Consider the following 26,889-nt stretch of genomic DNA (forward strand, 5'->3'; position numbering starts at 1 on the left):
TTTTTATTTAGTTTTAGTTTTTCACCATTTCTTATAATAGTTTGTAGTTCTTTTTTATTTAGTTGTAGTTATTCGATTCGATTTATATAAGTAACATAATGTTTTTTATATAAAGACCATCACAAAACATAGTCACAAGTAGACTGCAGAACTTGATCGATACTGCCCGAGCTGAGCTGTGTCGATCGGGTGATGAAATAGCAGGCTGCTTGTGTTGATCGGCACATTTGCAAAACAAAAGACACTGATGGAGAGGTGCGAAGGAATTTAAGGTGGCCTGGGATTGCGAGTTTTTATGTTGGCTTCAGGGATTCTAGTGTTAAGCAATTTACATTTAGTTTTTGTTACATTTTTTTATTGTATTGTATTACTCACTAAAAATGTCCACACTGGCATAGTATAGCAATTGTAAAACACCATTTTCTTTATAGTTTTCAAATTGTATATTATTCATGTTGCACCTATCAACTTAATTCAGTTTTACTGTCTGTGGCATAAGTCAGTTTTTCTCCTGATATTGTGATAGTTCAAGGCTTCCAATGTAATCAAAAATTCTCTGTGTTGTGAGGCCATTACCTTACCCTTCAACAAATTTAAGCAAATGGTTATCCATCCATCCATCCATCCATTTTCCAACCCGCTGAATCCGAACACAGGGTCACGGGGCTCTGCTGGAGCCAATCCCAGCCAACACAGGGCACAAGGCAGGAACCAATCCCGGGCAGGGTGCCAACCCACCGCAGGACACACACAAACACACCCACACACCAAGCACACACTAGGGCCAATTTAGAATCCCCAATCCACCTAACCTGCATGTCTTTGGACTGTGGGAGGAAACCGGAGTGCCCGGAGGAAACCCACGCAGACATGGGGAGAACATGCAAACTCCACGCAGGGAGGACCCGGGAGGCGAACCCGGGTCCCCAGGTCTCCCAACTGCGAGGCAGCAGCACTACCCACTGCGCCACCGTGCCGCCGCAAATGGTTATTTAATTTCAAAACCAATTTTTTTTTTCCCAAATATTCCCTTTGCGAGCTGTACGATCACCTTACACATATCAAAAATTTAATTTAAATAAGAGTACATCTACCCATTTCAAAACTTTGAAAGTGTGTTTTTTTCAGGAAGTTCTTACTTTATTTTGAAATACTGTTAAAGTCACTACTTGAACTATGTTATCAGTAATATCAGAAATAGAAATTAAAGTATTTCCAAACATACCATTTACATGAAATATTGAACATCTGTTATAGCAACATCTTAAATAGTTCACTTAATAAACAACATGCAAAACCTGGGGAGCTCCCTGTAAGCACAAACTGGGAGGGTGTTATTTAACAACGTGTAGGAATAAACCTATTTTGGCAATAGAGAGTGCTTAATAACCTGCTTCAGATAGTATTCTATAGTTTAATATTAGAAGTTATGCAGACTCAGTCCACATACAAGCAAACTCCATAGAGACACTGACCAGGCTAGCAATCAAACCTGAGCTTGTGGTGCTGTGTAATAATAATACATTTTATTTTTATAGCACCTTTTGAATGCTCAAAGTGCTTCAGAAATAATCAAAGGAATGCAACAGAATAGAAACTAATATCAGTCATTAATAAATATTTAAAGGCATGGTATTGAATTAGATTAAGCAGGTAAAAAGAAGAAATCCATGAACAAATAACACAATTTTATACACTTACTAAGAGTATGAATGTCAATGTTACATTCACCCATGGTGATCAGGATAAGGAACAATGAATATAAGTGGATTTCATTTTCAGTTTTTCAGCCATACTCTGGACAGATATCAGCCATTCAGTGGCTATTCATTTGTTAGGCCTCCTTGCTGCTGCAAAATAAACACTCAGGTAGAGATTCTCTGTTAAATACTCTGCAGTATTGCAGTATTCTAGATATACAGTATTACCATAATTGCAGTCTGCCCATATACAGTTGTGCTTGAAAGTTTGTGAACCCTTCAGAATTTTCTATATTTCTGCATAAATATGACCTAAAATATCATCAGATTTTCACTCAAGTCCTAAAAGTAGATAAAGATAAACCAGTTAAACAAATGAGACAAAAATATTATACTTGGTCATTTATTTATTGAGGAAAATTATCGAATATTACATATTTGTGAGTGGCAAAAGTATGTGAACCTCTAGGATTATCAGTTAGTTTGAAGGTGAAATTCGAGTCTGGTGTTTTCAATCAATGGGATGACAATCAGGTGTGAGTGGGCACCCTGTGTTATTTAAAGAACAGGGACCTATTAAAGTCTGCTCTTCACAACACATGCTTGTGGAAGTGTATCATGGCACGAACAAAGGAGATTTCTGAGGACCTCAGAAAAACAGTTGTTGATGCTCATCAGGCTGGAAAAGGTTACAAAATCATCTCTAAAGAGTTTGAACTCCACCAATACACAGTCAGACAGATTGTGTACAAATGGAGGAAATTCAAGACCATTGTTACCCTCCCCAGGAGTGGTCGACTAACAAAGATCACTCCAAGAGCAAGGTGTGTAATAGTCAGTGAGGTCACAAAGGACCCCAGGGTAACTTCTAAGCAACTGAAGGTCTCTCTCACATTGGCTAATGTTCATGTTCATGAGTCCACCATCAGGAGAACACTGAACAACAATGGTGTGCATGGCAGGGTTGCAAGGAGAAAGCCACTGCTCTCCAAAAAAAACATTGCTGCTCGTCTGCAGTTTGCTAAAGATCACGTGGACAAACCAGAAGGCTATTGGAAGAATGTTTTGTGGACGTATGAGACCAAAATAGAATTTTTTGGTTTAAATGGAAAGCGTTATGTTTGGAGAAAGGAAAACATTCATTCCAGCATAAGAACCTTATCCCATCTGTGAAACATGGTGATGGTAGTATCACGGTTTGGGCCTGTTTTGCTGCATCTGGGCCAGGATGGCTTGCCTTCATTGATGGAACAATGAATTCTGAATTATATCAGAGAATTGGAAAGGAAAATGTCAGGACATCTGTCCATGAACTGAATCTCAAGAGAAGGTGGGTCATTCAGCAAGACAACGACCCTAAGCACATAAGTTGTTCTACCAAAGAATGGTTAAAGAAGAATAAAGTTAATGTTTTGGAATGGCCAAGTCCTGACCTTAATCCAATCGAAATGTTGTGGAAGGACCTGAAGCGAGCAGTTAATGTGAGGAAACCCACCAACATCCCAGATAAGAACAGCTCAGTTGAAGCTGTTCTGTACGGAGGAAAGGGCTCAAATTCCTCCAAGCCGGTGTGCAGGACTGATCAACAGTTACCAGAAACGTTTAAGCAGTTATTGCTGTAAATGGGGGGGGGGGGGGGGTCACACCAGATACTGAAAGCAAAGGTTCACTTGCTTTTGCCACTCACAAATATGTAATATTCAATCATTTTCCTTAATAAATAAATGACCAAGTATAATATTTTTGTCTCTTTTGTTTAACTGGTTTCTCTTTATCTACTGTTAGGACTTGAGTGAAAATCTGATGATGTTTTAGGTCATATTTATGCAGAAATATAGAAAATTCTAAAGGGTTCACAAACTTTCATGCACAACTGTATTAATGGATCGTGTAGAATAGAGAAGCTCATCATAATAGTGTGAAAGGAGTATGTGCTCTGTGACACTGCACCACCCACATTGAAACACCAGTGCTAATAACCTGATTTAAAACTAAACATAAATGTTTAACATTGGCTGGATTGATAGCATTGATTGCAAACTATGTGTCAGCTTAATCTGTCACTTCAAAGGTATTGTCAATAAACAAGCAATACCTGTAGGAAGTAAGGTTAAATGGATAAAATTCCTACCTCCTTTGGTGTACAAAGATAACATTTTTTTCCAGTCTAAATAATGACTATATTTGACACTAATTGGATGGATGGATGGAATAATCAAACATATATAATGAAGAGTTTTCAATGTTCCTTAGAAGTTTTGAAGAATTGGCATTCTAAACTTATAGCTGGTATTACATTTATTACAGATGTTTGTGTGGCAACTGGTTATGTGGGGAAAGAAAATGGAAGGTCAGGAATTTGGGGTGATATGTTTGACAGAGACAGTAACGCTGTGAATTTCCCATTGGGATTAATAAAGTATCTATCTATCTATCTATCTATCTATCTAATAAAGAAAGTTCATCCAAAAGAACATCCATTAAATTCCCAGGACACCTTGCTACAATATCTCTAAAAAGTGATTGCAAAAGCAGCTGTATGTTCAATGCAAGGAATATTTATAACTGTTGTGATGAGGCTGCAAGAGGCGAGATGTATGAAAGAGTATCCCTCTGGTTTAATTGAAATAATGTGTAAATGCTGGGTTCATGAGCTGTGGTTTGGGAACACAGAATTCAATAGATGTTCTTCTGAGTGGACTTTCTTTATTCCAGCTGTGCTGTCCCTGTCAAATGTACCAAACCCCAGTTCCTATCTCTTCGTTTTCTTTTCCCACATAACCAATCACCATGTAATAAATGTCTTCGTAATAGTAAAACAAGCTATAAACTTAGAACACTGAGTGTTCATAAATTTTAAGGAACATTGAAAAGTCTTCATTATATATGTTTAATTATTCCATCCAGGGTCGTGACTGTTGCAGCAAGCATCATGCACTGGACAGGAACAATCCCTGGGCAAGGTGTCAGCTCATCACAGGATGAATAAGACCACACACACATACACTAGTAGCATTGATTTAGCATCACCAAATCCTCTAACCTTGCATTCCTTCGGGGGTTAACCCCCCTTACTGCTAAGGAGCAGTGCTATCACTGTGCCCCCACATGTTTAATAAATGCTTTAATGCATTTCATCATGGAAATGATATCAGGTATACATCTTAGTATTCTAAAATGTTCATAGAGCTGTAATATCATAAATGTAATGTATTCTATGTGGAGATTGCTGCCTGTGTGTTCCTGTTGGCATTTAAGACGCATGAACTGAGTCAGGAAACATTTAGAACAAGAAGCGTTTAACATGCTGCTTTAGTTATGATGGGGTTTGAGTAACAGTAACAGTAGTAAATTAAACATCAATTTTAAGATGCAATTTGCAACATTCTACTTAATGACAAAATAAACTATGAAATTAAAGTGGAAATTTCAAGATTAAAGTCAACATTTTGACATTAATGTCAACATAGACCCCTTTTTTTTCCTCCACTGTGCCCCTATTTTTTTTTGTTCTTTGTGGCTCTAATACGCTTCCATATGACACTCAGACGGTGTGTGATGACTCACTTTTTTACATCAACTTTGATATGTCACCACTTTTTTTTTTTATTTCGGGCACTGTGTGACTTTCTGAACTTTAACTTTTGAGTGCTTCTGCCATGCTGTACCACTCCATTAATTTCCTTTTGTTGCTTATGAGGTTTACCCACCAACGGATGAAGAATGTCATATTTATACCTAAGGCCAAATGATTTCAAAATCTCCAATAATTATTATCATGTGACTAAGCCAAGATAGCATTGCAAGAATAAATAATACAATAAGTCAACATAATTAAGCAATTAGAAACTGAAAATTTAGTTTATGGCTGTATTTTCCATGTCTCCATGCATGGAATACAATAAAACATAAAATCATTCACTAGTCTTCTTCTTTACAATTACTGTTCTGCTAAACATACCAGAGAACTATCAAAATGAACCAAAAATGTATTTTGATGCAGAGCTTATACAAAACAAAGACGTGCTTCGATAAAATTCTGGATCTTGAATGAATGTATTCAAAATTTAGGAGGCACAGGCATACACATGGCTAGCAGTTTTAGCATTTTATGTCTCATGCTAATTCCTATTTTCAAAAACTTTCCTGCATAGCAATATCGCTCTTCACAAACTATCTGGTCACCCAGTACTAAATAAGCTCAATAATAAAAAATAGATATATACACATTTGTTAGGTCTGCAATAGATGCCTAATTATAATATCACAGTATGTTTATATTGGTGCTATAGAGTAAGTAAATGTGCAATTCTCAGAATTTTCCTAATCCCTTAGACATCCTAAACATGATGTACTTTTTAAGCATTTATACTGCCTTTCTGGCCCAGAAGATGGATGGATGGATTGTTCTAGTTCAGTATGTTGTGAAAATATACCTAGGATTTACAGGCTTGATTATTTATTTTTATTGAATAAATACTTACAAGAGTGCAAGGTTGAAATCCAATAAACAGAACCCAATAGACAGGATAGTTCAATTAACAGAAAACATACAACACATGACAGCGAACTAAGAAATACATAAGATATTAATAAAAAGTAATACATGGTAATTTTACTGAGAAATAATAATATATTAACAGAATGAAAACACAAGCCGAATTTACTAAATATTTAGTAATATTTAAAAGATAAAAAGCTTACATAAAAATACAGACACTTGCAACAGGGATGAAACCCTGGCTATTCCAGAACACTCAAGTCAAAAACTCCACATTTTCTTTGCATTTTTTCCTGTTCATCTTCATCTCTCTCTTAGTATGCTGCAGCTCCTCTGTTCTGTGTCTCTTTGGCTCAGCATCAAGGCTAAATGCTTAGATCTGTCCAATTATAAAAAGTGTAAAATGATTACAAGAATAAAGTGCAAGACCTGATCTGAAAAGAAGTTTATAACTATAGCATTCAGGAAGGTACTTATCAGTGTCCAAGCATGCAGATGTTAATGGAATTTGTGCAAGTACAAAGATAAGGACACCCAGCCTTCTTTATTAGTGCAAATGTATGTACTGCTTTATAAGGACTTTTGTAAAAAATCCTTTTAATTAATCCAGTGTTGACATGCTGTACATTTTAATATAGTTAAACTTTAAAGAAATTTATTGTATAAATTTGACTTTGCATTTCTGTTTTTGAAGTAGGATTTGATGTGTATGTCATTTACGAAAAGGAGAATGTTTCTCTAAGAGGATATTTCTGTGTAGTTTTGCTCTCAGCCATTTTCACACTTACATTTTTTTTTTTTTTTTTTTTTTTGTAGGCATTCCTTATAAGCAATTAACTGTTGGAGTACCAAAAGAAATTTTCCAGAATGAGAAGAGAGTTGCATTGTCCCCTGCTGGTGTGCAGGCCCTTATTAAGCAGGGTTTTAATGTTGTGGTAGAGTCAGGAGCAGGAGAAGCTTCCAAGTTTGCAGATGAACATTACACTCAAGTTGGGGCTACCATCAAAGGGGCCAAGGATGTTCTCTCATCAGACATAGTCCTTAAGGTATAGTAGGTACTAATTTTTGAATTGATAAATAAAATGATTAGTTGTCTTAAGCATTCTTTTAAATAAGACTTTGATTATTGTTTATGCATTGATAACTGGGAGGTGCTGGAGCAATGAAGTTTTAAGGTCTTTTTTTTTTTAATAAGCCAAGGCTGCAGTCATCAGTTCAGATAATTGTCCTGTTGTATAGATCTGATTAAAGTTTTGCTCACAATTTATTTAAACCCTGTCTTACTTTTGTCAAAAAAATGCACAATATGCAAAAGTTAGAATTGGGGATGTCTTAGGTACTGATTATTCAGATTCTTGTGCTCCAGTCGATTGTGGAAGGTATTGCCTTAATGAGTAGTTAATTTCCTTGCCACTGGCCTCTGCTTGTGCACCATTAAAATCACTCTTTACGTTTCTGCATAAAATCTGTCTGTAAAATGTTTTCCTGTTTATATTAAGCATCCTAGCGCAAGAGGCATACTGGAGTAATGCCACTGAGAGACCTCTAGTTACCTTTACAGATCTACATAGGTTATTGGTTTAGAATGCATTGAAGATTGATGCATCAGTCATTTGTATCAAGAGCATTTGCCTTCCGTGGCACAGTGACAAGGTAGAAGCTGCTAACATACGAAAAGAAGAAAATAATACACTTTAGAAAAAGGTTTTGCAATTGGATAAGTTCAAGCTTCAGCTTTCTTTGCAAAATTCTGTTCATAAATCTGTCTGTACCAATCATAGAGGAGTACAGATAAGTATGGTTGATGATGGGAATGCTTCTCATCACCAAACTATGGGTGGCTTGTTAGAGTTGAAGAAAATTTACTGGAGTACGGCACCAAAAATATTGTTTTAGTCTAAAATTATCTCAAGAATAGAGACAAATTAGCCCTAGAAATTGATTGACCTAGAGAAAATCTAGTAAGACAAATCCCAAAAAAAATGCTCATAGTATGCAAAACTGGTAGACACTCGCACCAGAAGGCTTAAGGCTGTTATTTACAAAAATGGCATAATCATATTTTTGACTTTAATACATTTCCTGAATAATAACTAAGTTTTCTTTTTAAAAATTTTCTTTTTGAATAATATTATACACAATAAATAAATAAGAAAAAGATGTTTATGCATCATTTATTAACTAAAAGGATCTTAAAACTTTTCAAGGGTCTGAATCATTTTGCCAGGCACCTTTTTGTCTACTTTTGCAAGTCTTCTTTTTTTCTGTGAGTGTTTCTGTATAAGCAGTTTGAATTTAGGGTCATACATTGTACTTTTTCACTGTCTAACTTAATAGAGACTTGGGCATCTTTCATTTTTCCTTTTCAATATCCACCATACTGTATTCTTACCTTAATAATTAAATGTTGACCATTTGACTTCCTAAAGTGGCATTGCAGTGGTTAGTGCTGCTGCTTCATAACTCTGGTTCTGGGTTTGATTGACACCGGAGTCATGGTGGAGTTTACATGTTGTTTAATTGTTTACACAGGAATATATGCTGGCTTAGTTGGCAGTTCTATTAAAGTGCCCATAGCCTATGAAAACAGTATGAAATGGTGGATGAATTTCCAGTCTATAAAATAAAGAGCTGGAGAGTAGAGAAAACCCTTTTATGTGCTATATTCATTGTCAACACCTCATGACATTTGCTAAAGTATTATTGTATAACTTGTTAAAAATTAAATATTGTGCCTCAGATGAGATGAGAATTTACTTGTTCTTCTTACTTGTACTGTAATTTAAAATTTTAAGGACTATTTTTGTCCAGGTGTACCATTCTTTCTGCTCAAGGGTGAAACTCATACTTGAGGACTCTAGTGTAAATGAAGGGGAAATGCATTTAAGACTGAAGACCAGAAACACATACTTACCTAGGGTTTTATGAATCTGGCACAAACTGTTGAGACATTTAGTTGAAACAGAAAACTTGACAACCATAAGGAAGTACCTAGATGAGATATTGGGATTGCTTAGCTATTAGCTAAACTAGCAAGCTTGATGGACTGAATGATTGCCTCTTGTTTGTTAGATTTTTTATGTTCAAATGTTTAGTGTTCTTTGAGGAGAATGAACACACTTCAAAACTAAGTGGATAAAGGCATCAATCTCCCCACACTCCCTGAACCGACTATCCATCCATCCATCTTAAAATTCACAAATTTCACAAGCAACTTCTTCTAATGTACTGTATTGTCATGAGCTAGAGCATATAAATGTTGTTTATTACCATCCTCTCTCTCTTCTGTTGCAATGATGAATTATCATTTCTTTGTTAAAAATATACACATTTTCCTACAGGTAAAGTTTAATTTGTGCAAAAAAAACCATTATACAAATGCCATTTTTATGTTGTACTATTAAATTAAGTTTTGACAAGTAGCCCTAGTCATGTTATATAATACTTTTCAAAGTAAGTAACTGTAATGTATGCTCTGTATTTATCTTACAGGTGAGAGCTCCCGTTTTTAATCCAGCTCTTGGTACTCATGAGGCTGATCTTTTAAAAGATTCTTCTACTCTGGTCAGCTTTATCTACCCTGCACAAAACCAGGAACTTATGGACAAACTATCCCAGCGGAGAGCTACTGTACTAGCTATGGATCAAGTTCCAAGAGTGACCATCGCCCAGGGATATGATGCTCTTAGCTCCATGGCGAACATTGCAGGGTAGAGCCCTTTTCTGTCTTTTGTTTTGAGAATGCTTAAAACAGAATAGACCACCTCTTCATCCTGCGGTGCATAGTGAGAATTTGTAGCAGTAAACAAACTGAAATACAGAGAAATGTGTGTGTTTTGTTTTATTAATATACATGTTGCTTATACCTGGCTGTCATTTTTTTGTAATTTAATGTATCACAGCTGAGCTTTCTACAAAGAATGACTTCCGTTACTCCTCAGTTATGCACAAGTTAAAACAAATTAAGAGCACATTGACTTTGTGACACTTCTCATGGAAAGTGCCAGGCTGTGCTGAAAATATAGCCTTAAGCTATCAAGGCCATCAGGGGTATGCATTTAATTAGCTTAATATGAGTAAGGCATATAAACTGTAGGGTAGGAAATTTAATACCTTATTTGATCATGATTAATGTACATAACAGCTATTTAGGTGATGCCACCTACCAAGGATGTTTTGGACTTCTTAAAATGGAATGTCTTTTCAATAATAATGTTTGTGGAATGTTTTAAGCTATTCTGCTAACACAAAGGGAGCAGAAGTATTATTTAAACTTATTTTTATAGTTGGCCACTTCCACAAAAGAGGTTACCTCACTGCACCTTATCCCTTTTTTGAACTTGTGCTTTGATTTCTTTACCAACAGCAGCTTGGCAGCTTCTGCCTGCCCTGTACATGTCTAAATTGGAACACAGCTGAATCATGTTGCCAATAAGGGCAACATTCCTTGTGTATAATATGGCAAAAGCTTTCAATTCATTAACAAAAGTTAGAAAGGTTATTTGTCCCTTTTTCAAACAAGGTTTTTTTTTTTATTTTATTAAATTAAAATGTATTTTTATTTTGACAGTTATAAAGCTGTAGTTTTGGCGGCCAACCATTTTGGACGATTCTTCACTGGTCAGATTACAGCTGCTGGCAAAGTTCCCCCTGCAAAGGTAATTTATTTTATGTTTAAGTAAACACAGGTAGACAACTAACTTTGTTTGGCCACAGATTTTGTGTATATCATGATGTTTATTGTATGTTTAGGAACTCCTATTAAAACATAATCATTAACTATTTTTTCTTGAATATCTCATTTTCTTTCAAATGTAACAATGATAATAGTTGACTAGGTTTTGATTGTCTTAATTTTTAGGATAGTTTTTTCTTTAAAAATGTGTGCAACACAATCGGTGTAAAATTAAATTTTTCACTTTTCAGTGTTGCAGTGCATCGCCAAAAGAATAAAGAGGAAAAATGTAACTTTTTTATCCATTAATTCTATCTCTTGACACTTCATTATATTTTTATAATACAGAACACTTTCAAAGAGAGAAATATTTATGCATAGGATTTTTGTTTTATTTCCTAGTTCTTAAATTATTTAAATATAGAAAAGATTTGAAAAGTGATGGATAATAGACCACCACAGTGCTATACTGAAATTCATGATGTAACAAGTCATTTAATTGATAACAAAATTCACTGGAAGCTGTTTTTACAGTTGTTGCAGTACTAATAAAGATTTACAGTGTGTGTGTGTGTATACTATTAGTATGTATACCGTGTACGTTTGTATGTATATATGTGCATGTATATGTTGTAAATTGTGTGTAGGTGTATGTAATAGACTAATCGATTACCAAAGTAGTTGTTAGTTCCAGACCTTATATACTACGTGTGTGTGTGTGTGTGTGTGTGTGTGTGTGTGTGTGTGTGTGTGTGTGTGTGTGTGTGTGTGTGTTTGTTTGTTTGTTTGTTTGGTCATACACAACTTTACAAAACTTTTGAAACGTGTTCCATTTTAGCACTTTCATTTTTCAAAGTTGCAAAAATTACCAAGAAAATTCTGCCGATGAAGATGACATAATCTGCTTTCTCTGGATAAAATCCAATGGTGTTCTATATTATTTCTGCAGTGAAAAATGCTGTGCTCCTACCCTTCTCATTCTGTAACTTCAGCCGCACTTTCTCTTTTCTTATTGCCAGCATAAATTATGCTTACTATAATTACACTGTGATCACTTAGCTTGTTGTTTTCATTCCTTCTGTTTGTTGCAACAATGAGTTCCTTCCATTCATCTTTGACTCCACTTCAGACCATTCACTCTTTCCATTTTTATCTCTGAATGATGTATAGATAGTTACTTATGTCAAAATAAAATTCACACTTGATGTTGTATAATTAGGTTTGTTTGTTTCCTACTGTAATAAATATAGGTTATCATAAAAATGTACATGCCTGTATGTTTCGGTGACAAATTACTTCTTAATATTTTTTTTTAAATACATTTTTCACTTCAAAAAAATTAGACAAGTACACAGAGGTAGCAGTTTACTTAATGGATTAGTCTCAGGTAGTTTTTCTCATTATGTATTCGTCTAGCACAATTTATGGCTGTACTAATTATTTTTATTTTATATTTTCAGGTCCTTATTATTGGAGGTGGTGTGGCTGGTTTGGCATCTGCAGGTGCTGCCAAAGCAATGGGAGCTATTGTAAGGGGGTTTGATACCAGGTAATGAACTGGATATACATAATGCCTGGTAATGAACTGAAATGCATTTACTTCTTAGCTAAAATTTTATTGTGTTTGCCTTATTCTAAATAATATTAAAACATCTTGTTTTATTCTATATATTATTATTTCAGAATTGGATGCTTAAAATAAAAAAATTCAATTACACAAGGTTGTTTTTATCAGCTATGATACTGTACATAATGTACTATTGATTTTAACTGAAATCTATTCAGTTATTTGTGCCTGCCGCTATTCAGCTTATACAGTAGATATGTCAAAAATAAATAACTGCTTCTGATGTGGAGCGCTCTATTACAGCAGCCAGCATTCTTTTTGTGTTATGTCTTTGCATTTTTATATCTCATCTTCCAGGAATTCTTGGAGCAAAAACAGTGAAATGCAGCTTGCATTCATAAAAGGCAAAGGAATGGCAGATGCAGTCTTTGTTATAAAGAAATTGTAGGCAAAGAATCCTATAACAGGAAAGAAGCTGCATTATGTATTTCTAGACTTGGCAAAGTTTTTTGGAAGGATGCTGTGCGAGGTGGGCATTAAGACAGAAATTTGAGTGACTTGTTCATGTCTGCAGTGATGTTGGTGTGTGAGAAAGCATGAGTGGTAATGTGGGCAGCAAACAGGGATAGGCAAGCTTTGAGCTGAACGTAGTACTGCTCCAGGAAAACATTCTGAGAGGATTCCTTTTTTGCGATAGTGATGGAGGTGATGACCAGAGAAGTATGTGAAAGTTTGCCATGGGAGCTCTTGTGCTGATGGCAAAACTGAAGCAAAATTAATGGAGAACATACTGAAATGGAAAACATGTTTGAAAGCAAAGGTCCTCGAGGTAAATGCAGGAAAGACCAAGGTTATAGGAGGAGGCAAAGGTGGAGGAGGCATTGAAGTGGTCGGTGAATAGCTGTGCAGTACTAAAACTAAATGCAATGCAAGGGTTGCTGAAAGTGGATTCGTAAATAATGTAATCAAAGGGTAATCTTCAGGTGGCAGTGGTGAACTTTTTTTTTTTTTTTTGTTAAAAGTGTGAGAGGGATATGACTAAATGTAGTAGTATGTCTAAGATATCAGCAATGGAATTTTGAGAAAAGCTGGACATTTCTGCTACTAGGTGACATGTTGAGTGCAGATTGATATTTGGTAGAAATTCTATGAGCCTTTCCCTCATTTGTAGAGGAGCCTCCTTGGCATTAAAGGTAAAAGTTTATGAAAGTTCTGTAAAGAGTAGCATGCTGTATGGGCATGAGGCGTGAGCAGAGCTGGATGAAGAAGAGATCAGAATGATAAAGAGGGTGAGTGGAGTGCCCCGGCGTGAGAGGCAGACAAATTGCTGAGTTAAGAGAAATAGTTGATGCAGTGGCATAAGGTGTTGTGATGAGAAGAAACAGACTAAGGTGGCCTTGGCATATGGAGTGAAAGACAGAAGAATGTTGGGTGAACAGATTCACCAAGAAAGAGGCCGGTAGCATGGGGCCCATAGGGAGGTTTAAGATGACCTGATTGGAGGTGTTATTGAATGATATGAAAAGTATTAGTCTCACACTAAAGGATACTCAGGACTTTTGAGAATGGAGAAAACAGATTTATGGTCAACCACCTAATATGAGTAAAACAGGAAAATGGACAATAAAGTGGTGAGAGTTTTAGCTGTTCCACTGACAAAGCCAGGTGGCAGATTGATTTCTTTTAGAACATAGTAAAGGCACAGGCATACACGCTAAACTTGTACAGGCCTACACGCTTGAAATCATGTTATTGAAAAAGAAGAGGCTGTTGGATTTTTTTTAACCTTTGTGTTAATCTCAAGTGTAACTCAGGCTAAGAATTCTGTATTGTGATTTACTCTCTTTATCTCACAGTCTGACTTGGGGTAATGTTTAATAACCAACTTTACAGTGTAAAGCCTGAATAACTTTTGGGACGGCATTCTAATGCATCTAGAGGATGAAATAACATTATGCTGCAAAAAATCGTGAATATTTCTATATATTTTGCCACTCTAAGGTAAATTACCACTATTTATTAAAGGGAGGCATAACCTTCAACCAAAGCACAATGGCGTGTAAACAAGAAGCAGTGAAGCCAGTTTTAGAAAAAACTGAAAGTGAACCATTGTTTGAACCAAGCCATAGTGATGACAATGTGAATTGTTCATCAGACGTTGACACGAATAGTGAAACCGTTGCGTATAGCACTCTATTACTGAACTGCCATGATAGAGCCGGTAAATTCGGTTACGTGAAGTTTCATCACAGTTCAAGTAGCTTTGTGGCTAAACAGGCAAAATGATTGTGATCAGGTAGAAGGATTACATTTCTTAGGAGATGAGCAGCAAAATCTAAAAAGATTTTGAAACCTCATGTTAACCTTCTTGTTTCTTTTGGCGGTGTCAATGTCTTATAGACAATATCATTACAGTACATTGAAATCTATAACATTATTAGGAAGTCAGTAAGTGGACATGTTTTGTACTGTTTACATTATTTGTCTGGAAATTCGATGATCGTGTTATCTGTCCAAGGTAGGTTTCTGCCTTGATTTTGATACTAGAAGGTTAGACTCCAGTTTCCTGCAAACTTGCAGTGTGAAGATTAAGTTCAGAATACTGTTGGATGGCTGGGAGCACCCTTAAGTACCTTATCTATGGGTTTTAAAATGATGTCAATCAAGTCAGAACTTCTTTCATATTTTGCAAGCAAGTACAATATAAAACCTAAATGCAATATGGCAAAGTAATATTGTGGAGAAATCATTTTAACTTGATGCATGTAATTTTTGGATTATGGAGAATTCCATTGTAATTATGATTAATTTGATACATTTGTATCCTCTGTTTTTGTATCTTTATATTATGAAAGTATTCTTATTGCCTCAAAACTTTTTCCATTTATTTCAACAGAGCAGCAGCTTTGGAGCAGTTCAAGTCTCTGGGAGCTGAGCCTCTGGAAGTAGATATTAAGGAGTCTGGGGAAGGTCAGGGAGGCTATGCCAAGGAGATGTCAAAGGAGTTTATTGAAGAAGAGATGAAACTTTTTGCAAAGCAATGCCAAGAGGTTGACATTATCGTCAGCACTGCCCTGATTCCTGGTATAGACAACTAAAGCTGAATTGTTCTTTAAAAATAAAAGTGCACTTAAAGGAAAGAATGTTGAACTATTACTTCACTTTGAGTACTTGACTTTAACCTGATCAGAATGTACAGTTGATAAAAAAATAACACCATCTCTAGACATTTATTTTTCAGTGCTAACCTACACATTAAGCTGTTAAAATATTTACTGGATGCACCCTATCCATCCATCCATCCATCCATCCATCCATTATCCAACCCGCTATATCCTAACTACAGGGTCATGGGGGTCTGCTGGAGCCAATTCCAGCCAACACAGGGCGCAAGGCAGGAAACAAACCCCGGGCAGGGCGCCAGCCCACCGCAGGGCACGCACATGCACACACACACACAGCACGCACTAGGGACAATTTAGAATCGCCAATGCACCTAACCTGCATGTCTTTGGACTGTGGGAGGAAACCGGAGTACCCGGAGGAAACCCATGCCGACACAGGCAGAACATGCAAACTCCACGCAGGGAGGACCTGGGAAGTGAACCCTGGGTCTCCTAACTGCAAGGCAGCAGCGCTACTCACTGCGCCACCGTGCCGCCCCGGATGCACCCTATTAACAAAAACTCTTTTTGCTTTAAGAAACCCTTATTAAGATGGCAAATCTTTCTTACCATAAAGAGCCTTGGCTTTTGTATTTGACCTGGTATTTGTGAATGTGCTCCCATAATCTGTTTCTTTTGGTTTTTGCCTAAAGACAGAAGAAATAGGCTATATTAGTTGTCTATCATTTACAGTGAACATTTTTCCATAATTTAGATTTCTTTGTAATTGAGCTAGGCATCTTTAATAGTAATTGGCCCGTTACAGTCCTTGAATCTTTTACAAGTGGAATGACCAGCTCTGAAGCTAGTGCTTATATTTGTGGCCACTAGATGGTGGAATTGTAACAATTTAATACACAAATGAATTTGCTTCACTTAAGGATCCTTCTATTAGTTGATATGTAAGGCTATCCTTAAGGAAAATGTCTTGCCACCCTGTAAGCTAAACCCATTTTTAAGCCATTTTTTTGTGGAAAGACTATGATAACATAACTGTGAAATATTTTAAATGCCCTGTTTGATTTTTCCACTGGTGTCTCAGACATTACACTGTTAATATGTACAGTGTTTCAGATTGTCTTATATAGTACTCATTGTAGCAAGTACCAAAGTAATCGATTTTATGAATTTGTTTTTGTAGTAGCATTTCATGACTTTTAAAACGAGTATCTATTGCAAAGTTTGGCTTCTTTGTATGAATACAAAAAGTATTTTAAAATAAAATCTGATCATTAAAATAAGATTAGCGGCCAGCTCTCCGCATCACTATGATAAAATGTGTAACTTTGGTTTTTTTTTTTTCTAGGAAAAAGAGCACCTATTCTAATAACTAAAGACATGATTGAGAGCATGAAAGATGGCTCAGTTGTTGTTGATATGGCTGCTGAGGCTGGAGGCAATATTGAGACAACTGTACCAGGAGAGTTAGCTGTGCATAAGGTGGAGGACTAAATCTCAATTTATTAATTTCATATATTAGAACTATGCAGCCTGGCTGTGCTATTATTTAGAAATATAATACTTAAACAATGTAGAATTCTATTTATTTTACACACAATTTATATTAAAGGGTTCAAACATAAAGTGCTACTAAAAAATTTTAAGCAGTTAATGTGGCAGATCATTAGATACTTCTACTGTAAAAATCTGAAAAAAGAATGCAGTATATTATGATTTTGCCATGTAAAACAATTAACTCCATTTTCTCTCATACTAGTTGTTAGCACAGTATGGGTTCTGCAGTCTGATTTGGAAAAGTGCATACTCTTACCACTCTGCTTGTAATCTGTAGTTACACTGTAGTAAATGAAAAAAATTACTGAGCTATCTATCTACTATGGATTTATGCTAAATGTAAGTTGTTAATTGCATTATTTATATTCTTTTTATTTGATTTTTTTTCCTTTAAAATCTTTCACAGCATGATATTTAAAACCTTTATCATTAATAATTTTTAGTGAGTCATAAAGCTTACTTTCTCCTCTGGCATTAAAATGACATTAGTCAGGGACATAGCATTCATCAAATTGTGTTGCTTAGTTTGAATTGTTAATTTAAAGTTGTTTCATAGGGCTTAAAGCTTCTATATAATATGTACTGGGTCTATAAATACACTGGTCTCCAGTACAGGCTGATTTCCTGCTGTAAATGTATTGCTCAAGAGAGATTTTTGGTCTTGTAAGCCTTAATAGAGTTAAGCAGAGTTTGTTGAGTCTTATGTTTATAGTATGTATTGTATAAAAGAATTTTCTTGTTCGATGACCCTGTTAAATACTATGAACATGCCCTACAAGAAAATGATAAGCTTAATTTAAACCCAGTATATATTTTCTAAAATACAATTTTATTTTCCTGTACATAGCTAAGGGGCTTTGCTCTTGCTTGCTTTACTCACCAACCCCCAGGCCAGCGCTGTGCCCTAGCCTCTTTGTGGTTCTGCCACTCATATATGGGGAATGCGGATGTACAATTGAAACAGATTTTAATTTTCATTGGAAGTGTTACATTTGCATCAACGTGACATTTAACTGCCTGTGATTTGAATTTAGTTTCTTTCTCTCTGTTAAATAAAACGACTTTTTCGAACGTTTGGCTCTGAGATTTGTTAATTGTCTTTGCACAAGCTGTTCTAACGGGAAACTGTTAACATTTTAATATGAATGGCAGATCAAGGAGTGCATGACTTGAAAGAATCTCATGGCAATATTCTCGTCTCGCGGGACTTGAAAAAATCTTTCCCAAAAAGTCTTGTCTCGTCTCCCAAAATGTCTTGTTGTGTCGAAAGATTTTTTTATATAATAGATGTTATATGATATTAGTCTAACATAAAAATATGTATTTTATCAAAACAATTTCATTTAAAAAAATATAAGAGGCAGTTAATGTTTAATTCAAGAAAGTTTTATTACACAATGTTATCCAGCACTTTAGTGCTACTTGCAAGAAATTAGGAATTGTTTTGGTACAATTTACATGTAATTAGATGAATCAATGATACTTTTTCAATATTTAATCATGAAACACATAATATGCAATTCTTAATAATAAACAGTATAATTAGTACTGTTTATGTACATTATTTTAAAAGTTTTTTTTTTTGTTTTTTTTTGTAGAATATTCATTTAGAAATTTTAGTAATAAATGTGCACACCTACTGCATGTTATAATTTTGGACCATTTATTTAAAAGAAATTAACAGAATATTTGTATCTGCTCCAAATTATTTTCTTTTAATCAGCATGTTGCATATAGCATGTTTGAGAAGTTTCTTTCTTTTTTTTTCTTTTCTTTTCTTAAACACAAAGCAGGAGCCATGGGCAAGGTGGCAGGCCACTGCCCGGCAATCTTACAAAACCTTACTCACACCAAAATTATTCAGAGCGTCCAGTCAGCTTTATCTGCACATTACTGTATGATAAACCTCTTACTAAAAATAAAGATGCATATATGGAGCATTCCAATTGCCGTCCTCCAATGCCCTGGCTGAATTGCTCATCACTGCCTTTTCCATTCTGGCCCCCTGTCTCTAACTGGCTATTTCTCTAACCTCCTCACCACCTTATAGCTAATGTGTCGAGTGAATGCTGCATATTGGTGGTGGTTGATGTGGATACCCATTTGTCTCTGTAAGGTCCTTGAAGTCATTAGAAAAGCGCTGTATAAATGTAATCATTACTATTATTTTATTAATCCTAATTTGAATTAAATACTGTGACTTTTACTTTTAAGAGTTTATCTCTTGTAAAGATTAAAAAGGAAGCTGATTGCTCTACCATATAACACAATTTTAAATACTATGTCTGATGCTCTGTGTGTATTTGACTGCTGCTACTGAAGGGTCAGACTCCCCATGATCCTGATTTGCTATGGGGCCAATTTAGAAAATTGATGAATGGTTCAGAAAATTGATGAAGAATGGAGCTTTTTAACTTTAAAAAAAAAAAAAAAAAAAAAAATGTTGCCTCCCAATCTTCATTCAACTGACTTTATTTCTAAACGTATGTCATTTGGTGGATCTAAACCATTCTTTGCACCATAGGGCAAAAGACAGGAACACTTTTAAGACATTAATCTTTGTCCAGTAAATGACAGAGTTCCTTAAAGGGTGAGGTATCCTAGCCACTGTGTCACCCTGAACCCCATATCTGTTCTAAATAATGCAAGTAAAAGTATTATTGGTTTATGTATGCTAGAAATGAATATACCATTCATGGCTGTTATTGTTTTCAGTTCTTTATCATACATTTCTGTAATTTTCATCATTCGTTCCCTACAGATGACCTTACCTCAGACTACATGCTGTAGTTTCTGGTTTTTGACAAAGATATGTGTTTTGAGATGTGTGTTTTTACACAAAAGAGCTTTAGTATTGAATTTGAAAATAAAATCAGTATTCCTGGAACTGAACAGTAATAGGGCTTATCAGTATGCACTTCTCCATAGGTAGACAAGGTACAGTTGTTTCTCAAGTTAATCAACAGACTAAAATGAAACATTCTGTATTCCATTCATCCATGCTTCGTAGAGTAATTGGAAAGCAAAATGCTAAATCAACATTACATAATGTTTATCGTACAACCTCATCTATCTCTATGCTTTGCATTAATTTTTCTGTTTCTTTATTTATGTGTGTATAGAATGTATATATGTATTTATTATTGTTGAAGACATACCAGTTGTTTAGTGATCTGAAGTCTTGGAAAGATTTTCATTTCTCTTTTTTTAATCATTTTTTTTACTTGTTTTTCTTCTTAGGGTGTTACGCATGTTGGATATACTGACCTTCCCAGCAGGATGGCAACTCAGGCTAGCACTTTGTACTCCAATAACATCATCAAACTTCTGAAAGCAATTAGCCCAGATAAGAATAACTTTTACTATGATGTTAAAGATGATTTTGATTATGGCACAATGGACCATGTGATTCGAGGAACTGTCGTTATGAAGGTAAGTATAACTAAGGAAAGTATAATGTATTATAAATATATTTATGCAATGTGTACAGACTAAGTAGAACATTTGCAATACAAAAATGGGCAACAGAAGAAATGTAGTATTGTATTCCTTTACTTATTTTTTCAGTTATAAAGACATTTGTATACTAATGTGTTTTGAACTTTAAGGCTACAAAAAATTAGCTATGCATTATCTGTATTTTAATTTTCATTAACATTAAGAATTTCAAGAAAGCCAAGGAGAAGGTCTTGAAACAAGTTGAAGCTAACTGCATTGCATTCACACTTTTGCTGAAGTATAGGCACAGATGTAGTTGACAGACGTACTCCTTCAACATGCACCATGCAAGTCTGTGTACTTGCTTATATGATTTTGGAAAATAACTCTCTTTTAATCAAATAAAAAATATTTTTTCAGTTTGCTAAAATTTCTCATTATGTTTTACCTTATTCATTTAGTGTCTATAAAAAAGTAATATGACCTGAAGTACAGTAAGAGAATAGACACCATTTTTAGAGAATATTTTTGAATTACATAGTGTGTAGTATTTCCAGAGAAAAAGTCCTAAGACAGGGCACTTATTCAGCATATGGCCAGAAACAAAATTAATTATTAAATAAATAAAAATTGTTTTGAGGTGTATTTATTTTATAGATATGAGTTTTAACAATCAGTTTTAAATTCTTTGCCCATTTTTCCTTTCAGCTGTGCTTTAGGTTTTGAACCAAAATCTATAGTCATTATATAGATTCCTAGTAGGTTTCTTGGCTAGATTGTTGCTTCTCACTTGGACATTTACCAGATTATTCTGAAGCCACTCAAGTCTACAATATTTTTAATTTTAATGCAGATTATTTGTGAGGATTACTAATATTTGACATGAACATTTCTTTGTAATAAGGATATTACAAGAATATTGCAGTATGCTCAATTTGCAATAGGAAATTCAGTAAAGAAATACAATTCAAACTATATTTTTTAATTAATATGTTAACATTTTTTAAGGTCATTAGTAACTTAAATACCTTTGATTTTCTTGTAGGATGGCAAACTGATATTTCCAGCACCTCCACCTAAAAATATTCCACAGGCTGCTCCAGTAAAGCAGAAGACAGTTCAGGAAATACAGGCTGAAAAAGCAGCCTCCCTTTCCCCTTTCAGAAAAACAATGACAACAGCCAGCATGTACACTGGTGGTAAGAACTAAAATAAAGACTTGTTATTTCTTTCCACTGCTATTTTGAAACACATGTTAATTGAAGAAGTGTTGTATTTAAATAAGAAATGTAATACATTTCTCAAAACAATGAATGAATTTTTAAGCACGTGTGTTTTGCTGCTTAATATTTCTGCCACTCATAACATTATTTTTGAGCTACAATCTGACAGTTTATATCATCTGTGTTTAACATCATCTGTAATGAACAGACAAATTGTTTCTTTCTCTTTTACATCATGAAATAAGTAAAATTTGTTAAAAATGTGTTTCCTGTGGAAAATGTGGTATATTCTGTGGCAGGCCTTGTCTATGAATTGGATTGAACAGTATAGACTGATAATAGATGAGCACAATTCAAATATTAAGTGAGTCCTAATAGGTAGCAGTCATTAGTATCCTAAATATTTTACTTGACAGGTTGTTTGTAGGTGAGGCTTCAGTTGTCAGTGTTAAACTGCTTTTTTCATACTGCATCTTACTTTAATTGTTTATCTCTTTTAGTTTTAATTTGTCATTTCTTTTAAACAAGAAGATCCTATTAATTAAACTCCAACTATATCCGATAATTCTGCATAATAACTTCGTTATATCTACCAAGATACGGTGTTAAAAGAAATCAATGGTAACTGCAAAAATTTTAACTAATTGGCATAGTAAGTAGTCTTATAGCCTCTTGTATAAAAGTTTTTCATATTTTGTGATTCCCAGATTCCTGCCTTCATTTACTGCTTTTTGATAATGCTGGTTGTCTGACTTTCATTAAATTTAAATAGGCAAAGTTTCAAACATATTCATAGATCTTATTTCTTTTCTGTGCTCATTGTGCATTTAATTCATAGTGAATGCAGACATGGAAAGAATTTGAAAATATTTAAGAATATACTGTATATATTATTTTAAGACAGTTTCCTTTTTTATGCTTAAGAAGTGTTTCACTTTACTGGAAGGTATTTATGAGATTTTCAACTATGGTATTACTCTTTTTTTATTCTTATTAAGGCGAGCCACCAGCTTTGATCGGTCTTGCTTATTCTCATATTAGTCTAATTCTAAAAAAAAAAAAAAAAAAGTACCAGTTGGTACAAATTGCTTTTTACTAAGAAACAGCCAGAATAGCAACTGTTTAAAACTATAGACTGTCTAAGTGAGTCTTGGCTAGAGATTAAAGTCACTGACCTACCATTTAAAGAAGGAAATAACTGCTGAAATTTAACTTTGCTTTGCAAGTAAATGCTTGTGAGTAAACCAATCGACAGACATTTTATGTTTAAAAAAGTAACGTCTCTAAGAAAAACAAAAGGTAATAAGACGTTCTGCCTCATGTCTACCTTTTAACTTCCTTAATTGGTTAGAAAAGTGGTGTTTTCGAAGTGCCAGGAAACTGAGTATCGTAAAAAGGGAACATAAAAAGTAAACTGTTGCAGTTAAAGCATTGTCCTAGAGCCGTTGGTCTGCCTTAACAGATGGCCCCACTTGCAATCTGCCTGAATAGCTCTTACCACTCATCGTGGAAAGCTTTTGCCCAGGGCCCTGTAGCAGATCCTATGACTTTTCAACAAATTAAAGGTTCTCTGTGTTGGATGCATTGCTTCTCCCTCCTGCCTCCCACTGGCTCATTGTAAAGTTCAACTGTTTTTATGGTTACAGATCACAAACACACTGCAAATAATTACTTTCAAGCCTAATCCCATGTGCCGCCAAGCAAAGTCAGCTGTATTTTCTCTAAGTTTATGTTTCATGTTGGTTGATCCACTTTTATTCTTGAATGTAATGATTTAAGCACAGATTTAAATCAGTTTTCATATCTATGTTGAAGACATTAAAATCTGCATGATTAACTTTAATATGCTAAATATTATATGCATTATTGTTAAATTAATCTATAAAGATGCTATTGAACATGAGATACATAATGTCGCTACATTTGCTTAAATACTTTCTGTATGGTAATAGTATAGATGAAGAATACAATTCAGAAGACACTGTTCACATTGTTTTTAGCATTAATATTTTATTATACTGTGAGGTTGTGCATGTGTAGTCAAGTCCATGACTATTTGGACAGTGGCACAATTTTCATAATGTTCACTAATCATTGATGATTGAAGTGTAGACTTTCAGCTTTAGTTTAAGGAGTTTACCAAAAAATATGGCATAAGCTGTTTAGGAATAACAGATATTTTTATATATGATCCCCCTGTTTTCAGGGCCTCAAAAGTATTTGGACATTTGACTGATAAGCTGTTCTGTAGCCAGGTGGGAGCAGTTCCCTCATTATTTAATAAACTATTAAGCAGTTAAAAAGTCTTGAATCGAATCCAAGTGGGGAATTTGCATTTGGAAGCTGTCACTGTGAACTCTCAATATGAGGTCCAAAGAGCTGTCCATGCAAGTAAAAACAGTCCATCATTATGCTGAGAAAACAAAACCAACCCATTATAGAGAGAGCAGAAATACAAGGAGTGGTCAAATCAACTATATGGAACATTCTTAAAAAGAAGGAATGCACTGGTGAGCTCAGTAACTCCAGAAGGTCTGGACATTTGTGGAAGACAACTGTGCTGGATGATTATAGCATTGTTTCTTTGGTGGTAAAAAAACCCCCTAAACTAAGAAAACTCTGTAGGAGGTAGATCTATCATTGCCAAAGTCTACAATCAAGAGAAAACTTCATGAAAGTAAATCTAGAGGGTTTACCACCTATGCTTGGTAAACCTCAAGCATAGGCAGGGCAAATTTGACTTTTCCAGAAAGCATTTTTTAGAAGCTTGTCCAGTTCTGGAACACTTTTCTTTAGACAAAGGAAACTAAGATCAATATGTACCAGAATGATAGAAAGGTGAGTATGGAGAAGAAAAGGAATGGCTCATGATCCAATGAATACCACATCATCTGTGAATCATGGTGGAGGCAGTGTTATGGCATGGGCATGCCCGAGTGCCTGTGGAAGTCAGTCATTAGTGTTTATTATTGATATGACTACTGGCAGAAGGTAGCAGTATAAATTCTGAAGTACATAGGACTATACTATCTGCTGAGATTCAGCTAAGTGCTGAAGTGCTAAGTGATAGGACAATTTTTCACAGTACAGATGGACAATGAGCCAAAACATATTGCGAAAGCAAACCAAGTGCTTTTCAATGCAAAGTAGTGGAAGACTCTTCAAAGGTCAAGTCAGTCAGCTGACCTCAACCCAATTTCACCTGCATTTCAATTGCTGAAAACAAAAGTGATGTCAAAGTCTAATGAATAGGCAGCAACTGAAGACCGGTGCAGTAAAGGCCTAGCAAAGTATCACTAGGGTGGAAACCCAGCAGATGGAGATGGAGGTGGCCATGGGACCCAGACTTCAATATTGAAAATGATCATTATGATTATGTTGTCCGAATACTTTTGAGCCCCTGAAAATAAGAGACCATGTGTAAAAATACCTGACATTCCTAAATGGTTCATACAATATTTTTGTAAACCCCTTACATTAAAGCTGAAAGTCTACACTTAAATCAGATAATGATTGTTTCATTTTATATCCATTGTGGTGATGTACAGAGACAAAATTTTGAAAATTGCATCGCTGCCCAGATACTTATGGGACCTAGTATATGGTTTCATAAAAACTGTAAGTAAACTTCTATTACCTCCATTGATTCACCAGCACAGGACTTGAGCGCCTGGTTCTTCCAATTTCCCATTTAAAAAGTACATTTAAGCACACCACTTCCCTTGTCTCTTGTGTCTCTGCCTGTCTCTCAACCCTGGCCTCTTCCTTCTATTCATCAGTGAGTCTATGCCCAAACTTTGCTGTTTGCTGTATTTAAGATGCGCTTCGGTTTTGAGCCTTGTTTATAATCCCCTTCTTAGGTCACTACTGGTCAAGCTCCTGAAACTCTTTTTTATAGGAAAGTCATTCAGGAATTCCCTCGTACATCTCTTAGTTTCCCAAGACTCCTGAGCCTTTGGGTGCCCTTATAGGGATGGTTATCGAGGGAGTCTTTTATAGGCAGATGGTGTTTTTAATCCAGAAAATTGGCTTCTTCCTCATGGTGGATTTTAAAACAGTAATAGCATGTCATTGGACAAGAGGAAAATATATGAGCAATTTTGTTTGGAGGTAAAAATGATATGTTAAGATGCACTTGCTGCTTCGGCCATTGGCTTCTGTTCCAGAGCAAGTAGTAGTGAAGACATTGCACATCCATGGCAGAAGCTCCCTTGAACTCTGGTAGGATAGATACATTTTGCGTTATACATTTTGCGTTAGTTAAAGTGTCTTTACTGTTAGAGTACTGTCAACTGAAATTCTATGTAATGAGAAAAAATAAAGATATTAGACATAAAAATGGTTGATGCTGCTGCATCACAACTCTGGGGCACTGAATTTAAATCCCAGACACAATGTTTGAGGAGTTTGCATGTTCTTCTAGTGTTTACACTGCTCCTCCACCGAATACTTCTGATTTCCCATTCTGTACAAAGAAACGTGTGTGCTAGATTAATGGTGGTTTGAAATAGATCTTGTGAGGATTAGTTTGGGTCTATCTTGTGTTGAACTGCTGTATTACCATGTCCAGGGTTAGTTCCTGCTTTGCTCAAAATGCTGCTAAAATAGACTCTCACTCCCACAACCTTATATTTGATTAGGCAGGTTCTGAAAGTTGATAGATAAAAGTTTAGTTTTAATCTACAGTATGATTGACATTTTCATTTTTATGCACATTCTTTTTTCCCTTATTACAGGTATTTCCACTTTAATGGGCTTGGGCTTGATAGCACCAAATGCCGCTTTCACTCAGATGGTGACAACGTTTGGTCTCGCAGGTATCGTGGGCTATCATACTGTTTGGGGAGTCACCCCTGCCCTCCACTCTCCTTTGATGTCTGTTACCAATGCTATCTCAGGTATGTAAATATTCCCCTTAAAAAAGATAAAAAGAAAATACTAACAACTAGTGTAACGGTCATTGTAGTTTGCTTCACAAATTCACCTGCTCTCTTTCTCGCAGAGGGACTGGGTCACAGATCATTAAGAGGCATTAATTAAAATGCTTTCTAAGAGTGCTAAAGGCAAAAGCTAAAAGTTAAGAAGGACTGAAGTCAGTCAGTACAA

General features: G+C 35.3%; 1 protein-coding gene across 2 annotated transcripts in view; it reads left to right on the forward strand.

Annotated features, from left to right (window-relative positions):
• nnt (nicotinamide nucleotide transhydrogenase) overlaps nt 1-26,889 on the forward strand; it is a 117,117-nt gene that overhangs the window by 33,903 nt on the left and 56,325 nt on the right. For both annotated transcript variants that reach the window (XM_028802485.2, XM_028802486.2), the window contains exons 3-11: nt 7,018-7,247; nt 9,694-9,911; nt 10,772-10,859; nt 12,337-12,425; nt 15,340-15,527; nt 16,914-17,047; nt 20,363-20,554; nt 21,606-21,759; nt 26,520-26,681. In XM_028802485.2, the coding sequence (XP_028658318.1) occupies nt 7,018-7,247; nt 9,694-9,911; nt 10,772-10,859; nt 12,337-12,425; nt 15,340-15,527; nt 16,914-17,047; nt 20,363-20,554; nt 21,606-21,759; nt 26,520-26,681 (1,455 nt within the window). The remainder of the gene's footprint in view (nt 1-7,017; nt 7,248-9,693; nt 9,912-10,771; nt 10,860-12,336; nt 12,426-15,339; nt 15,528-16,913; nt 17,048-20,362; nt 20,555-21,605; nt 21,760-26,519; nt 26,682-26,889) is intronic.

The sequence above is a fragment of the Erpetoichthys calabaricus genome, chromosome 5 (genome assembly GCF_900747795.2).
Source record: "Erpetoichthys calabaricus chromosome 5, fErpCal1.3, whole genome shotgun sequence".
NCBI classification, from domain to species: Eukaryota; Metazoa; Chordata; class Cladistia; order Polypteriformes; family Polypteridae; genus Erpetoichthys; species Erpetoichthys calabaricus.